Below are 17,812 nucleotides of genomic sequence, written 5' to 3' on the forward strand. Positions count from 1 at the left end.
AAAAAACACATTTTGCTAAGTAGCTGTGTACTTTCTGACATGTCCCTCACTAGAGAGTACAGTGGACTATTGATGCATTTTTTTTATTCGTTCATTGAATGTGGGCATCACTGGCTGGGCCAGCACTATTGCCCATTCCTGAGGGCATTTAAGAATCAACCACATTGCTGTGGCTTTGGAGTCACATGTCAGCCAGACCAGGTAAGGATGGCAGATTTCCTTCCCTAAAGGACATTAGTGAACCAGATGGGTTTTTCCAACAATCAGTGATGGTTTCATGGTCATCAGTAGATTCTTAATTCCAGATATTTTTTACTGAATTCAAATTCCACCATCTGCTTGGCAGGATTTGACCCAGGTCTCCAGAGCATTACCCTGGATCTGTGGATGACTAGTCCAGTGACAATACCACTACGCCACCGCCTCCCCTGGCACCCTGTTTGCCGGGGGAGTGGAGGCAGGTGATAGGATAGATAGATAGATAATAAACTTACAGGATACTGCGAGGCCTAGATAGAGTGGACGTGGAGAGGATGTTTCCACTGGTAGGAAAAACTAGAACCAGAGGGCAAATCTCAGACTAAAGGATGATCCTTTAAAACAGAGATGAGGAATTTCTTCAGCCAGAGAGTGGTGAATCTGTGGAACTTTTTGCCGCAGAAGGCTGTGGAGGCCAGGTCATTGAGTGTCTTTAAGACAGAGATAGATAGGTTCTTGATTAATAAGGGGATCAGGGATTATGGGGAAAAGGCAGGAGAATGGGGATGAGAAAAATATCAGCCATGAGTGAATGGTGGAGCAGACTCGATGGGCCGAGTGGCCTAATTCTGCTCCTATGTCTTATGGTTTTATAGCCTCACTGGATCTCAGCTGGGCGATGGGAATATTAAGCTAACTTGGACTTTGGACTTGTTGGGAGAGTAAGTTTTCAAAGAGGAACTGTTATTAACTTCTTCCCCCTTTCCTCATTGCCATACTCTTCCCTTGCTTAGGGGAAACGGGATCCTGATCTTATGTGGGGCTAAGCATTGGGTAGGATTCTCCTATACTGAAATAAATATATTGAAGTATATTTATTCACTCTCCAAACAGGCAGACTTTCCCCAACCCCAATAACTGGAACCACAACTTTTCTCAAGTCGTCCCTCTCTTCCTCTGCCCCACCAACCCCATAAAACACGATATAAATACTGTTGGTGTTGTATATAATTTTACAAGCTGAGCAATGAGAAAGCAAACAGAAGTGTAGAAATAGCCTCAGGCTGAGGAACAGTAAAAAGCAAAGGGCGTGACTAACATAAAAGTTGATGAGAAGTTACATTGTCAAGACTCGGGCACACAGCATACAGCCTCAGGAAAGAAGTTTTAACTATCAGGATTAATATCACATTCTGCTTATGTTCACTTTGAATAATACATCTGTCAAACCTGCCTTCTTTATAATAAGAGTTTTGATATATTATCATCTTGAAATTTGATGCCACCAAGAATTTTTTTAAGGTGAAATATACATTGATTTTTCACAAAACTGTTGGATAATTATGTATTTCTTGATGAGGTAGGCCTGGTCAGTGTCGGAGGAAGAGTGCATGGAATGTAGATAGCCCAAAAAATCTGACCTAGTATCAATGCCGTGGTTCCCTAAACTCTACCGTGTAGCTATGAAATTTAGTCAACTCACAGATCATTTGCAATGCTTCCCCATCCTTCACGCCATTGAGAACTGTTTCTGTGCTGTAAACATTTCTGCAATTCTATCTGAAGATCACCTCGGATATTGCACTAGGCCGTCAAGTGATTTGATTTACTCCACATGAGCAATATCACAGTCTAAGAGCAAAACGCTCCCATAAGTGCGGTGATGGCACAAGCCAGAAAGGTGGGATCTCGTGCCATATTCTACGCTTGGAACCTCATTAATTTTGCACAGGTGAGTTCCCCTCCACCTCTCCTGGCCAGTTGGCAGCTCAGTCGCCTACTCATCCTCAGCTGATGGCATTGAAGGTCCCCGTGTCATATTTAAACACCTGTCCAGTGCATCCATATCACTCCCTCCAGCCGCCCTGTCTTCACCAGGCTATGCAGGATGCCAGCAACCGAGAGGGAAAAGACTATCAGCCTCAAAAGGAAGGTCTGTTCCTCGATTCAACCACCCTCCCTCCAAGCCAATAGCCTGTGAGGCATCTGTGCCCCAATTGGATCTCTACCCACCGCAGCACGGTGGCACAGTGGTTAGCACTGCTGCCTCACAGCGCCAGGGACCCGGGTTCGATTCCCGGCTTGGGTCACTGTCTGTGCGGAGTCTGCACATTCTCCCCATGTCTGCGTGGGTTTCCTCCGGGTGCTCCGGTTTCCTCCCACAGTCCAAAGATGTGCGGGTTAGGTTGATTGGCCATGCTAAATTGCCCCTACTGTCAGGGGGATTAGCAGGGTAAATATGTGGGGTTACAGGAATGGGGTGGGATTGTGGTCGGTGCAGACTCGATGGGCCAAATGGCCTCCTTCTGCACTGTAGGGATTCTATGATTGGGAGTCTTCTTCCATCTCTTTCAAGTAAATGATGTGGTAACCCTTTGACCCCCTTGTTTGGGAGTTTTTCATGCAGGTTTGTCGGGTTCCAGCTTCCCTCCCCTCGGTCTTCCCTCTGCTTTCAATTGTTCATCTTCTTCGCCCACCTCCTTGCCCCTCTGCCTGCCATTGTGAGCCCTTGACCTTCCCACATTCCTCTCCTTTCACAGCCCTCCTTCCACAATGCCACCCCCTTTTGTCTTCAGCAGGCCGATGGCAGTGTTGCACTTACTGTCTGTTGCTAGCTGAAGACTACACTTTAGCAATCGGGTTTGACACTGGCAAGATCGGAAGGCCTGGCAGGACACCGGCTGGCAGCTGTTTTAATGAGCATTCAAGATATGCAAATGAATGCAAATGGCATTCGCGCCACCAACTGGCAGGAAGATCAACCTGCCATTAACCTGCTACTGGGAGAATTGCTTGTGGGTTTCCAACACTGTGGCTCCTGCTAGATTCTCCACTCCCGCCTGTCACCAAACCCGCTGTGGGCATGATGGGAGAATTCCATCCTCAGTTTACATCTCTTATTCCCAGTGTTCTTTATGCTAAAAGCCAAGAGGCTTTAACTTAAACCCACAGTAGGCCAATTAAACAGAATGAAGGAACAAGTATCTGGTGGTCCTGACTGACCTTAAACTTAAAGAACTTGAGAACTTCGGCAATATCAAAATTTGGATCCTCACACAGCATATCCCCAGCGACCTGGAAGCACAAGAAGGCTGTGGTGAAACAGGGTCATAGAACATTAGAAACTACAAGCAGGAGTAGGCCATTCGGCCCTTCGAGCCTGCTCCGCCGTTCATCTTGATCATGGCTGATCAGCGAATTCAATATCCTGATCCCCCTCCTTCCTCCCATATCACCAGGACATCAACAAATGGCCAGCAATGAAGCAACACATACCACCATGACGTCATCAGTGAACCTCTTACTCCTGACCACCAACTCCAAGTCAGCGACTGCACCCAGTTGGGTTTGGCTGGTCGTCGAGCCATCGTTTATAATGTTTTCCACTGGAAAATCATTAGCAGTTGCCCATCGCTCGTAGTATTTGTACCTACGTGTGGAAGGTTAACAGTTAATTCCAAACTAGCTCAACAATGCCCAAAGCACCTCCATCGCATATGCAGCATACCACACAAGACCAAGCTGACGTTTTTAAGTTAAGATTTTAAAAAGTCATACATTTCTACAGCACTTTTCATGACTTCGGGACATCCCAAAGTGCTTCAAAGCTAACAAAGTGTAGTCATTGTTCAAATGTAGAGAAAGTGGCAGCCAATTTGTGGACAACAAGCTCCCACAAACTGGAATGTGATAATGGCCAGATAGTCTCGTTTTGGTGATTTGCTTGTTTGAGGCAAAACATTGGCCAGGGCACTGAGGCCAATTTCCCTGCTCACCTAATTAATGCATGAGATCCTTTACATCCACCTCTGACTCTCACTCAAGTTGTAGTTTTTTTTTTACACTGCAATGAAGTTACTGTGAAAATCCCCTAGTCGCCACACTCCGGCGCCTGTTCGGGTACACTGAGGGAGAATTTAGCATGGCCAATGCACCTAACTAGGACGTCCTTTGGATTGTGCCAGGAAACCAGAGTATCCGGAGGAAACCCATGCAGACACGGGGAGAACGTGCAGGCTCCGCACAGACAGTGACCCATGCCGAACCCGGGTCCCTGGTGTTCTGAAGCAGCAGTGTTAACCACTGTGCCACCGTGCCACATAGCTTTTCGCTCTTTCCTTGGTGGAAGGATTCAGATGTACCTCCGTGGTCATAAACATCTTTATAATTAGCCAATAGGATTGTTAGTCCTGCACTCCACCTGTCTGTCCAGTTCTTAGCATCTTTTCACTGGCACTGCACTCGCTTGCAAACCGTTCATTACGAAGGTGTTGCAATTCTGAAGGAAGATTGTTGACTTGAAACATCGAGTGTTTCTCTCTAAAGATGCTGAATGAACTGCTGAGTGTTTTCAGCATTTTCTGTTTTTATGTCAAATTTCCAGTATTAACTGTACATCTCTTCAGTTTTATTGACTATATGCTGCTTTGCTACCAGCCTCAATAATAAATCTACTTACTTGTCCGCATTCGTGACGAGATAGACTTCATTGAAGAGTTGCCTCCTGCAAACAATGCAGAAAATATGATATAAATCAAAGCAATTTCATACAGGGAGAAAGGGAGACAGTTAGAAAGATAGAAGGAAGTGAAAGGTTGAGGGAAGCGCAGGAGAGAATGGAGCTTAACAGATTTGGGATTTTTCTCTTAACTCTACTCCTACACCCTCTATACTCTTCGCCCACTTGATCCCAGCTACCTATGCATGTCATGTGCCTCCTTCTTCTTCTTGACCATGGCCTCAATATCCCAAGTCATCCAGGGTTCCCTACTTCAACCAGCCTTGCCCTTCACCTTAAAAGGAACGTGCTCACCCTGAACCGTGGTTAACACACTTTTGAAAGCCTCCCACTTACCAGACGTCCCTTTGCCTGCCAACAGACTCCCTCAATCAACTTTTAAAATTTCCTGGCTAAGACCATCAAAATTGGCCTTGCTCCAATTTAGAATTTTAACTTTTGAGCCAGACGTGTCATTCTCCATAGCTATCTTAAAACTAATACAATTATGGTCACTGGTCCCAAAGTGATCCCTCACTAACACTTCTGTCACTTGCCCTTCCTTATTTCCTAAGAGGAAGTCAAGTTTTGCCCCCTCTCTAGTTGAGCCATCCACATATTGAATGAGAAATTCCTCCTGAATACACTCAATAAATTTCTCTCCATCCAACCCTCTAAGGCTATGGCTGTCCCAGTCAATATTGGGAAAGTTAAAGTCCCCTACTAGTACCATCCTATTTTTCTTGCAGCTATCTGTAATCTCCTTACATATTTGCTTCTCAATTTCCCACTGACAATTTGAGGCCTGTAGTACGATCCTATCAAAGTGATCTCTCCCTTCTTATTTTTCAGTTCTACCCATATAAACTCAGTGGGTGAACCTCGGATATATCCCCTCTCAATACTGTCGTGATGTTCTCCCTAATCAAAAACGTAACTCCCCCTCCTCTCTTACCTCCTGTTCTATTTTTCCTACAGCATCAGTACCCTGGAGCATTGAACTGCCAGTCTTGCCCCTCCCTTAGCCATGTTTCAGAAATAGCTATAATATTCCAGTCCCACGTACCCATCTATGCCCTGAGATCATCTGCCTTGCCTGTCAGCCCTCATGCATTGAAATAAATGCAGTTTAACCTAGACTTCACTTGCTTTCTGCGGTTCTTTCTCTGACCATCTATCCGGTCATGTTTTGTACACTCTCCCTGTGTTTTATTTCTCTTAGCCTTATCGGACCCATTCACTGAGTTCTCCACAGTCTCTGTACTGTGGCCCTTTTTGATTTTTGACTTTGGTTTCTCTGCCTCACACTTTTCCCCTTCCTGCTTTTTGTTTTTGCCCCCACCTTACACCCCTCTGACTTCTTGCATTCGTTCCCATCCCCCTGCCACATTAGTTTAAACCCTTCCCAACAGCACTAACAAACATTCCCCCAGGACATTTGTTCCAGTCCTGCCCAGGTGCAGACCATCCAATTTGTACTGGTCCCACCTGCCCCAGAACCGGTTCTAATGTCCCAGGAATTTGAATCCCTGCCTCTTGCACCATCCCTCAAGCCACGTATTCATCTTAGCTATCCTGACATTCCTATTCTAGCACGTGACACTGGTTGCAATCCTGAGATTACTACCTTTGAGGTCCTACTTTTTAGTTTATCTCCTAACTCCCTAAATTCAGCTTGTAGGACCTCATCCCATTTTTTTACCTATATCGTTGGTGCCTTTTTGCACCATGACAGCTGGCTGTTCACCCTCCCTCTCCAGAATGTCCTGCAACCGCTCTGAAACATCCTTGACCCTTGCACCAGGGAGGCAACATAGTGTCCTGGAGTCTCGCTTTCATCCGCAGAAATGCCTGTTTACTCCCCTTACAATTGAGTCCCCGATCACTATAGCTCTATCACTCTTTTTCCTGCCCTCCTGTGCCATGGTGCCATGAACCTGGCTGCTGCCACCTTCCCCTGGTGAGCCATCTCCCCCAACAGTATCCAAAACGGTATATCTGTTTTGGAGGGAGATGACCACAGGTGACCCCTGCATTGCCTTCCTACTCTTCCTCTGTCTGCTGGTCACCCATTCCCTATATCCCTCAGTAATTTTTATCTGCGGAGTAATTGTTACCTCTTCTCTTCATTGGGCAGGACTCCCCTTCTCACCACCCCCTCCTTTCTAATCTTCTACATTACTACTCCTGGTCCAAATATCTTAATCAGATAAGATTCAAATTTAAAAAAGTTATATAAAGAAGCAACTCCTACAAGCTAGTGCAGGAACAAATAGCAACAGCCCAATCTTTCTCTACACCCTAGCTATGACTGTAATGCTACATTCTGCATCCTCTCCTTTCCCTCTCTATGAACGGTATGCTTTGTCTGTATAACACACAAGAAACAATACTTTTCACTGTATACTAATACATGTGACAATAATAAATCAAATCAAATCACTCACACGTTCACAACTTTCCACCAGAAGTCCAGAATCTTCTTCCCACCAAGTCCCGGCAACAGAGCCTTTGGGATCCCGACTAAGTGGTTGTAAAGGCCTGTGGCTTCATTCTGTAAATAAATTATTGAGGTAACAAACTGAGGCACATGATACTTGTTCACTGTTAACACAGGGTCAAATAACAGATTAGTACTTGCATTTATATGGCACCTGTCATGATTCCAAATGTCCTAAACTGCCTTTTTGAAGCATAGTCACCATTGTATGAAATCAGTTTGTGCACAGCAAGCTCCCATCAGATAATGGCCAGAATTTTACTGTCCTGCCTGCCATGGGAATCGGAGCAGGCAAGGGATGGACCATGGAAAGGTCCGTTGACCTTGGGTGGAAATTTACAGTTTCAGGACGAGTGCGGCTGTTAAGTCCCGCCCAATGGCGGGATAATGTGTTAGACAGCAGGAAAACTCCATTGCTCTACTTCAAAAGAATGCCATGGGATTTTTTGTGTCCACCCATGAGGCAGATAAGGGGCGGGATTTTCCACTCTTGTCCGTGGCCAGCCCGCTGCAAGTGAGAACGGAGAATTTAGTGTTCCAGCCAAAACTCCATTCACTTCCAGCAACACCGCAGAATCCCAGCCATGAAGGAGGACGGAGATTTTCGGCAAGAGTTTCAAGTTTAACATCTCATCTGAAGAAAACATCTCCAACTATTCAGCTTTCCTTCAGTACTGTACTGGAATCTCGGTTTGTTCCCAAGTCTCTGCACTGGGATTAGAACCTCTATCTTTATAGCTCTTCAGTCAGAAGGCTACCCGCTGAGCCCTGGTTGAATATTTTGGGCATGATGTGGAGATGCCGGCGTTGGACTGGGGTAAACACAGTAAGAAGTTTAACAACACCAGGTTAAAGTCCAACAGGTTTATTTGGTAGCAAAAGCCACACAAGCTTTCGGAGCTGCAAGCCCCTTCTTCAGGTGAGTGGGAATTCCCACTCACCTGAAGAAGGGGCTTGCAGCTCCGAAAGCTTGTGTGAATATTTTGGGAACAGAAAATGACTGTTTGATCTAAATAGGTTCATACCAGTTTTATAGATCAACTTTATATATCCAGTGTCTCACTAAATCACTCAATTCTTTCAATTTGCCACTCGGCTCCCAGTATGCTGTCAGATCCATTGGCAGTCCATAGTAACTCAATGCACAAACTCTATTTTTTATTTATTCATTCGTGGGACATGGGCATCACTGGCTAGCCAGAATTTATTGCTCATCCCTAGTTATGATGTGAAGATGTCGGCATTGGACTGGGTTGGGCACAGTAAGAAGTCTCACAACACCAAGTTAAAGTCCAACAGGTTTATTTGGTATCATGAGCTTTCGGAGCGCTGCTCCTTCATCAGGTGAGTGGAGTGGAGAGCACTCCATCCACCTGATGAAGGAGCAGCGCTCTGAAAGCTCATGATATCAAATAAACCTGTTGGACTTTAACCTGGTGTTGTGAGACTTCATACCATCCCTAGTTGCCCTTGAGAAGGTGATGGTGAGCTGCCTTCTTGAATCACTGCAGTCCACGTGCTGTGGGTTGACCCACAATGCCGTTAGGGAGGGAATTCCAGGATTTTGACCCAGCAACTGTGAATAAACGGCGATATATTTCCAAGTCAGGATGGTGAGTGGCTTGGAGGGAAAGTTACAGGTGGTGGTGTTCCCATGTATCTGCTGCCCTTGTCCTTCTAGATGGAAGTGGCCGTGGGTTTGGAAGGTGCTGTCTAAGGATCTTTGGTGAATTGCTGCAGTGCATCTTGTAGATAGTACACACTGCTGGTACTGAGCATCGGTGGTGGAGGGAGTAGATTGCCCTTCTGATGGAAATCTTCCACCTAGCCTAGTACACAAGAACTCTGTTAGCATTGAAAACATCAATGTTTCTGCTGAATCTTGTTCAAAATTTAAAACTGTGCTTTCTCTGGACTGATACTGATGGGGTTTTCTTTGGAGCAGAGGAGGCTGAAGGGAGATTTAACAGTGCAAATATATGAGGAGTCTAATCAAAGTGATGACCAGAAAGCATAGATTACCGTCTACACTCCCCACTGCCTCAGAAAAGCAGCCAGCAAAATCAAGGACCCCATGCACCCCGGCCATACTCTCTTCCACTTTCTTCCATCGGGAAAAATATACAAAAGACTGAGATCATGTATCAACCGACTCAAGAACAACTTCTTCCCTGCTGCCGTCGGACTTTTCAATGGACTTACCATATATTAAGTTGATCTTTCTCTACACCCTAGCTATGACTGTAACACTATATTCTGCACCCGCTCCTTGCCTTCTCCCAATGTACTCTATGTACGGTAAGCTTTGTATGTATAGCGCGCAAGAAACAATACTTTTCACTGAATCTCAATACACGTGACAATAATTAAATCAAAATTGGGAGAAGGGTAGGTCTTATGAGGAAAGGTTGCGGGAGCTAGGGCTGTTCTCTCTGGAGCGGAGGAGGCTGAGGGGAGACTTAATAGAGGTTTATAAAATGATGAAGGGGATAGATAGAGTGAACGTTCAAAGACTATTTCCTCGGATGGATGGAGCTATTACAAGGGGGCATAACTATAGGGTTCGTGGTGGGAGATACAGGAAGGATATCAGAGGTAGGTTCTTTACGCAGAGAGTGGTTGGAGTGTGGAATGGACTGCCTGCAGTGATAGTGGAGTCAGACACTTTAGGAACATTTAAGCGGTTATTGGATAGGCACATGGAGCACACCAGGATGATAGGGAGTGGGATAGCTTGATCTTGGTTTCAGATAAAGCTCGGCACAACATCGTGGGCCGAAGGGCCTGTTCTGTGCTGTACTGTTCTATGTTCTATGTAGAAGGATTAGAGGGGAGCCATTTTTCACCAGATGGTATTGGGTTTCTGGAATTCACGACCTGAAAGGATTGTAGAGGGGGGTATCCTGCATTTACACTGACCATAATCAGGCAATGGATCAATACCTGGAAAGTGGGAGTCAACTGAATCACCCTTTCAGCTATCACAGACACAAAGGACCGAATGGCCTCTTTCTGTGACATGTGTTTTCTACATTTCTATGATAGACCTTGTGTACACTGCCAGCACTTCAAGATTTCCAGGATTTGCAAAGTTTTATTTTTTAATTTTAATTTTTCTAAATTTGCAGCTTGCGGCCCTGGTATTAGAATCATTCATAGGATCCCTACAATGCAGAAGGAGGCCATTCGACCCATCGGGTCTGCACCGACCACAATTCCACCCAGGCCCTATTCCTGTAACCCCACATATTTACCCAGCTAATCCCCCTCAGACCTCATTCACTTCTGTCAGGGTTTCCTTTTTGATTATGCTTCTATAAAGCATTTTGAAAATGCATATTTTTTGTCACTGTCACCGAACTAATTCCTTTCATAATCTTCAAAACTTTAATTATTCAGGTAAGATATACATTTGAACTCACGTGTGTAATAATGCTGAGTTTCCAAATGAGAAATGGAAGTGTGATTGGATAGTGACAGTGTACTCACACACTAACACTACTTGAAATCCAGGATCTACTGACTCCCTGTTAGTCTTCGAAATCGCCACCAAGCATCTCCTTCAGGCCTCTCAACATTCTACTTTCCTCTGCCACGCAGAATTGTTTCTGCATCATTGTAAGAATTGCTCACGTTTGACAGTCCATCCCTTTGACCTGTCATTCACAGTATACCAGATTGATGTAACCAAACAAAGAAATACTACAGAGGCTAGAAATACGAAATAAAATCAGAAAATACAGGGAAACACTCAGCAGTCCAAACTTCATCTGCAGAGACAGAGATAGCACAGTAAGAAATATCACACCAGGTTAAAGTCCAACAGGTTTACTTGGTAACACGAGCTTTCGGGGCACTGCTCCTTCATCAGGTGAGTGAGTGACTCACCCGATGAAGGAGCGACGCTCCGAAAGCTCGTGATACCAAGTGAACCTGTTGGACTTTAACCTGGTGTTGTGAGACTTCTTACTGTGCCCACCCCAGTCCAACGCCGGCATCTCCACATCGAGACAGAGCGAGACAGAGAGCAGAATTGAAACATTTCAGGTCGATGGCCTGTCATGAAGCATTAATTCTCTTTCTCTGCCCAGAGATTCTCCCTGACCAGCTAAGCGTTTGCAGTTTTTATTTGTGATTGAGCTAATGCTGTCTACAGCAGGAACACAACTTTTCTAATGTGTTCCTGATTTAGCTCAGCATCTCTCACTGTGGTGGAGCCACAGATGGACTGTTTTGTGGATGTACCCACAGGATTTTTGGTCAGCAGCTGTACTGGTATTCCGTGGCACGGGCACCCCCACTTGGTTTCATGGAGCAGTATTCCCTGGTGTTCCATTTAACAAACATTCCTATTTTTTCATTCCTTGCCATTAGCAATTTTATATGCGTAATCCACACTAAGTTATATCTGCTCTCCACTGATAGAGACAGCTTGTGTTGTTCCTCGTTGTGGGAAAACTGCTACAAATCAAGGAGGACAGAAGAGGCAAAATGTTACTTCACAGGGGAAGGTGCAACATTGGAGCAGTTAAAATAATGTAGCCATAAGCTCTTGAAAATCCACTTCCCTCCTTTACTTTCTCAGGCATAGACTCATCATAGAATCAACAGTGCAGGAGGCCATTTGGCCCATAGAGACTGCATCGACAATGATCCTATCCAGGTCCTATCCCAGAACCTCATATAAGCAAAGATAGAATCAGAAAGTAAAGGGAGTGAAAAATAAATGGAAGCGGGACGTTTTTACAGCGCGCAGAGGAAGACTGCATTGGACAACTTACCCTTTACCAGTCTGAGAACCATCAAATCCAAAAGTTTTGTTAAAATCTTTAAAGAATGACATTTGCTTTGAGTGGCACAGTGGTTAGCACTGCTGCCCCACAGCTCCAGGGACCTGGGTTCGATTCCCGACTCGGGTCACTGTCTGTGTTGAGTTTGCACATTCTCCCCGTGTCTGCGTGGGTTTCCTCCGGTGCTCCGGTTTCTTCCTACAGTCCAAAGATGTGCAGGTTAGGTGCTTTGGCCATGCTCAATTGCCTGTTAGTGTCCTGGGATGCGTAGGTTAGAGGGATTAGTGGGGTAAATATGTAGGGTTACGGGGATAGGGTCTGGGTGGGATTGTTGTTGGTGCAGACTCGAATGGCCTCCTTCTGCACTGTAGGGTTTCTATGAATTCTATGATCCCTTTAGTCCCAAGAGCTATATCCCATTTCTTCTTGAAATCACACAACGTTTTGGCCTCAACTGCTTTCTGTAGTAGTGAATTGCACAGATCCTTGAACAAAGGAAAGTGGTTTGGACATCAAGGGGTGTGGAGTGGGCGAGTGGAGTGGGCAGAGCATTGAATGGACATGAGTTTTGAGCGGGCAGGCTCTCAGCCGTGGTATTGAGTGGGTATGATACCGTAGGCGAGGGGCACTGCAAGGCTGGGGTACTGCATGGGCATGTGGCATTGAGTGGGTTGGCCTCAGAGTAACGGACACTTGGGTGAGGTGTTGAGTGGTCAAGGCACTGTATAGTTGAGGGACCCGGTGGGTGAGGTATGGAGTGATTGTCCTCTGATATCTGCACCATAATTTAATCTGTTGGAATGAAGGAAGTTAAATGACAACAGAGACCCTCAGAGTAGAGGCAGTGAGCATGTCACATCCCATATGATCAGTTCACAGTTTGCAGCATGCATCAGCCTTTCAGCTTATTTTTGCTTATGCTTGCAAACTCTTTCCACTTTCCATTCCTGGGAATAATAGTTTATTTCGGACCATTATAACAGACAAGTATCTCATAGAATCATAGAATCCCTACAGTGCAGAAGGAGGCCATTCGGCCCATCGAGTCTGCACCGACCACAATCCCACCCAGGCCCTACCCCCACATATTTACCCGCTAATCCCTCTAACCTACGCATCTTAGGATTCTAAGGGGCAATTTTTAACCTGGCCAATCAACCTAACCCGCACATCTTTGGACTGTGGGAGGAAACCGGAGCATCTGGAGGAAACCCACGCAGACACGAGGAGAAGGTGCAAACTCCACACAGACAGTGACTCGAGCCGGGAATCGAACCCAGGTCCCTGGAGCTGTGAAGCAGCAGTGCTAACCACTGTGCTACCGTGCCGCCCAATCAATCTCCACTCAATCGACTGTGTGAAAGGGCAGATCTTGCAAGGTTATTCTTTACAACATCATCAAACCAAGCAATTATTTTCAAAAGCAATGATACGCTATAATGATGCTTTTCCTAATGCCAGCATTTTAAAATCATAACAGACACAGCCTGTTATTGTAAGAAAAAAATAATAAATATCTTAAATTTGAAAAGTTACAAAGTTGGTTTTGAGGAGTATTTATTGTTTAAAGTTTATTTATTAGTGTCACAAGTAGGTTTACATCAACAGTGCAATTAAGTCACTGTGAAAATCCCCTCGACACCACACTCTGGTACACTGAGGGAGAATTTAGCATGGCCAATGCACCTAACCAGCAGTTTCAGACTGTGGGAGGAAACCGGAGCACCTGGAGGAAACCCACGCAGACACAGAGAGAACGTGCAGACTCCACACAGACAGTGACCCAAGCCGGGAATCGAACCGGGTCCCTGGCGCTGTGAGGCAGCAGTGCTAACCGCAGTGCCACTGTGCCCCCTTTTCCTTACACTTTTGGATAGGATTGGATGGGATAATCAGCTGAGTCTGATAACTAGTTTGGAATTAATCCTGGGGCAGGTGGAGATTATTACCTGTGAGGCTAAGTTTGATTGAATACTGTAACCAGGGCAGCAGCATGATGCACCTCGTGTGAGACTGCCACAGTGGGTGCAGTAACTACTACACTTAATCTGGAGATCTTGCGGCGAGTGGGTGTCATCCTTGCCTCTGATCTGGAAGCTCTGGGTTCGTGTCCCATCCCATGACTCGATGGTCAAGGAAGGTATATGGATAATGTTTCTGACAAGTTGCATATCAACCTGTAAGACTGCTCCATCACAAGCCAGTAGCTGGCGGTAAGAGTGGGAGAGACTCCTAGCCAGCCATGCTTGTTGAAGAGTGGTGCCCCTCAAGCTAGAAGCTTCTGGTGACCTGATCCAGGGAAAAACTAGCTACGGAAACAAATGAAAGTCTTCTTTGTACACCACTCAGTGCAGGAAGAGAAACAACTACAACTACACTTTACAACGTGATGAAAGAAACAGACCTGGAACACTCTGTGGATGGGATTCTCCGGCCGCACACTCCCCAAGACTGGAAATTCCCGCCCGAGCTCAACGGACCTTTGAATGGTCCACCAAATTTTCGGTCTCGACCACTATTATTCCCATGGCAGGTGAGATGGGAGAATTTCAGCCTATGTTACCACATCACATGGATAGTTTCCAGATCAAGAGTCTACAGACACAATGACCAAAGGACCATGGCGGGTGTACAGAAAATAACAAGAGGTCACTGCAGTCTCCATATTTATCTCTGCCCTTCATCACATTACTATGCTTCTATATTTGTTAACTGGGGCATGCTATTTCTATTGCAATGACAAAACTCTACTCCTTAGAATATTTTTTCGATACTGTATTTAAAATAGGGCAGTCATAAGTTCATAAGATGTAGGAGCAGAATTAGGACATTTGGCCCATCGAGTCCGCTCCGCCATTCGATCATGGCTGATATGCTCCTCCTAAAAAGTTAAAGATAAAAAAGTTTATTTATTCGTCACAAGTAAGGCTTACATTAACACTGCAATGAAGTTACTGTGAAATTCCCCTAGTCGCCACACTCCGGCGCCTGTTCGGGTCAATGCACCCTAACCAGGGCATCTTTCAGAATGTGGGAGGAAACCGGAGCACCCGGAGGAAAGCCGCACAGACACGAGGAGAATGTGCAAACTCCACACAGACAGTGACCCAAGCCGGGAATCGAACCCAGGTCCTTGGCGCTGTGAAGCAGCAATGCTAACCACTGTGCTACTGCTCCACCCTCATCCCCATTTTCCTGCCTTCTCCCCATAACCCTTCAACCCATTACCAATTAAAAATCTGTCTAACTCCTCCTTAAATTCACTCACTGTCCCAGCATCCACTGCACTTTGGGGTAGCAAATTCCACAGATTCACAACCCTTTTGGGAGAAGTAGTTTCTCCTCAACTCTGTTTTAAATTTGCTGCCCCTTATCCTAAGACTATGACCTCTCGTCCTAGAATGCCCCACAAGAGGAAGCATCCGCTCCATGTCTACTTTATCCATACCGTTTATCATCTTGTATACCTCAATTCGATCTCCCCTCATTCTTCTAAATTCCAGAGAGTATCGGCCTAAACTGTTCAATCTCTCTTCATACAACAAATCCCTGGTAATTTTAATGTTTTGGGGGCTTCTAGGAATGTGTCAATAGTTGCAGAAGGTTCCTTATATGGAAAACATTTACATAGGCAATAACAACTTGCATTTACATAGGGGCTTTTGTGCAGTTAAATGTCCTGAGGCTTTGACAAAAGCATAATCAGATCAAATTGATACTGATCCAAAGTAGCTATTAGGACAGAGCATGGTGAAAGATGTGGGATTCAAGGAGTAATGGAAAAAGGGAGGGAGAAAAGCAGAGAGGTTTAGGAACTGATGTTAGAGCTTAGAGCCTTATTAGCTGAATGAAATACCGAAGGAAAGGGTGCTATATTAATACAAGGTGGTTGTTGTTGTGAAGAAATAGCCTGTTGAGATATGAATAATGGGTAAGATCCAGGAGGGTGAGGCAATGGGATTAATTTTGGGTTGCTCTACACGACAACGTGCCTTTTTCTTAGCTTGTCCCTGGAAATGTGGGTGTCGCTGGCTAGGCCAGCCGTTATTGCCCATCCCTAATTGCCCTCACGATTGGTGACCTGGCTTCTTGAAGCAGTCCGTCTGGTGTAGGTACACCACAGTGCTGTTAGGAAGGGAGTTCCAGAATTTTGACCCAGTGACTGCAAAGGAGTGGCAATATATTTCCAAGTCAGGATGGTGAGTGGGAGAGGGGAACTTCCAGGTGGTGGTATTCCCTGGCATCTGCTGCGCTTGTCCTTCTAGGTGATCAAGGTGGTGGCTTAGGAAGAAGCCTTGGTGTATTATTACACTTCAGTTTAAGTTTATTTATTAGTGTCACAAGTAGGCTTACATTAACACTGCAATGAAGTTACTGCGAAAATCCCCTGGTCGTCACACTCCAGCGTCTGTTCGGGTACAGTGGGAGAATTTAGCACGGCCAATGCACCTAACCAGCACGTCTTTCGGACTTTCAAATGTCTTTGAGAGCTTGAGTGGTGAAAGGTGCTATATAAATGCTAAGTTATTTTTTAAGCAATGAATTACCTGGGCTATAACCCGCTGTGACATGTGGGTGTCACTGAACCTTGCCCTGTGTGGCACGGAGGGTATGCTCTGTTATGAAGCAATTGACAATGAGGATTTATGAGCTTGTGTTTGGACATTTCGCAGCTCCAGCTATGATCCCGCCCCGTGTTGCCTTTGGACTTGGTTACAAGAACTCTGGAGTTAGAGCAAGCCATACACGTACTGCTGCTAAATGTTCCCGAATGCTCCAGCGCCGTGGCGAGTGAAATCGAGCCATTTTTTTCAGCAGAATTGTACCTCAATCACCAACGTTTGATGCCACTTGCCAGCGACAGTAAGGCCGAAGTAGAGGCATGTTCAAAGCCTAGAATGTGCAGTGCCATTGGCTCCTATACCCTGATCCGGAAAGAGGCCAGTTACCCCCATGAACCCTGAATGAGACAAAGATGCGGAGGGAGCTCTGGGTGCGTTCAGAAATAAATGCAAATGTTGGTAAATTCACCTTGATCTCGCTCTCCAGCAGTGTCCCGTGCCCAGCGACTAGCAGCACACAGATCATTGGGGCGACCCCACTACCCGCCTGGGCAGCAAGTCAATGGAATCAACCCCAGCAAAAACTTGCAGCAATTCCAAGTTCGCTTTTTAAAGACACTGCCAATGTTTCAAAGCGTCGCTACTCATTGCTCAGCGTCCTTACATCACAGCTTACAGGCGGAGTTACACTGAGAGAGCAGGCTCTTTCAGTCACCTCTCTCCGAAAGCACCATGACTTGTTCTCTGTGTCCCCTTGCTAAAGCGCCTGTGGAATCTAAACTGTAGGACTGCCAGTAGCTCCTTGTTAACTGCCTGCTTTCCCCCTCTCTCCAATTATTCAAAGATGTGTAGGTTAGGTGGGATCGGCCATGCTAAATTGTTCCTTAGTGTCCCAAGATGTGCAGGTTAGGTGGATTAGCCATGCTGAATTGTTCCTTAGTGTCTCGAGATGTGCGGGTTAGGTGGATTGGCCATGCTAAATTGTCCCTTAGTGTCCCAAGGTGTGTAAATTAGAGGGATTTGCAGTGTTAATATGTGGAGTTACAGGGATAGGGCCTGGGTGGGATGCTCTGTCAGAGAGCCGGTGCAGACTCGATGGGCCAAATGGCCTCCTTCTGCACTGTAGGGATTCTATAATATTCCTGCGCAAGTGGGAAAGTCAATCAGGAGAAAATGAACACAGTTTACATTTCACTTCTTATGATACCAATCCGAACAAGCCCAGAAAATCCAAACACTACACTTGGCAAGCTTGGGCTTTTCT

At 45.6% G+C, this 17,812-nt stretch overlaps 1 protein-coding gene across 1 annotated transcript in view; it reads right to left on the reverse strand.

Moving 5' to 3' along the window:
- Positions 1 to 17,124, reverse strand: part of gkup (glucuronokinase with putative uridyl pyrophosphorylase) — a 69,275-nt gene extending 52,151 nt beyond the window's left edge. Inside the window, exons 1-5 of the mRNA XM_078199199.1 lie at positions 17,018 to 17,124; positions 7,144 to 7,250; positions 4,658 to 4,702; positions 3,475 to 3,628; positions 3,202 to 3,273 (exon numbers count right to left, since the gene is read on the reverse strand). Of these exons, the coding sequence (XP_078055325.1) occupies positions 3,202 to 3,273; positions 3,475 to 3,628; positions 4,658 to 4,702; positions 7,144 to 7,250; positions 17,018 to 17,074 (435 nt within the window). The 5' untranslated portion in view covers positions 17,075 to 17,124. The remainder of the gene's footprint in view (positions 1 to 3,201; positions 3,274 to 3,474; positions 3,629 to 4,657; positions 4,703 to 7,143; positions 7,251 to 17,017) is intronic.
- Positions 17,125 to 17,812: the final 688 nt, after the last annotated feature.

The sequence above is a fragment of the Mustelus asterias genome, chromosome 27, assembly GCF_964213995.1.
Source record: "Mustelus asterias chromosome 27, sMusAst1.hap1.1, whole genome shotgun sequence".
Lineage (NCBI taxonomy): Eukaryota > Metazoa > Chordata > Chondrichthyes > Carcharhiniformes > Triakidae > Mustelus > Mustelus asterias.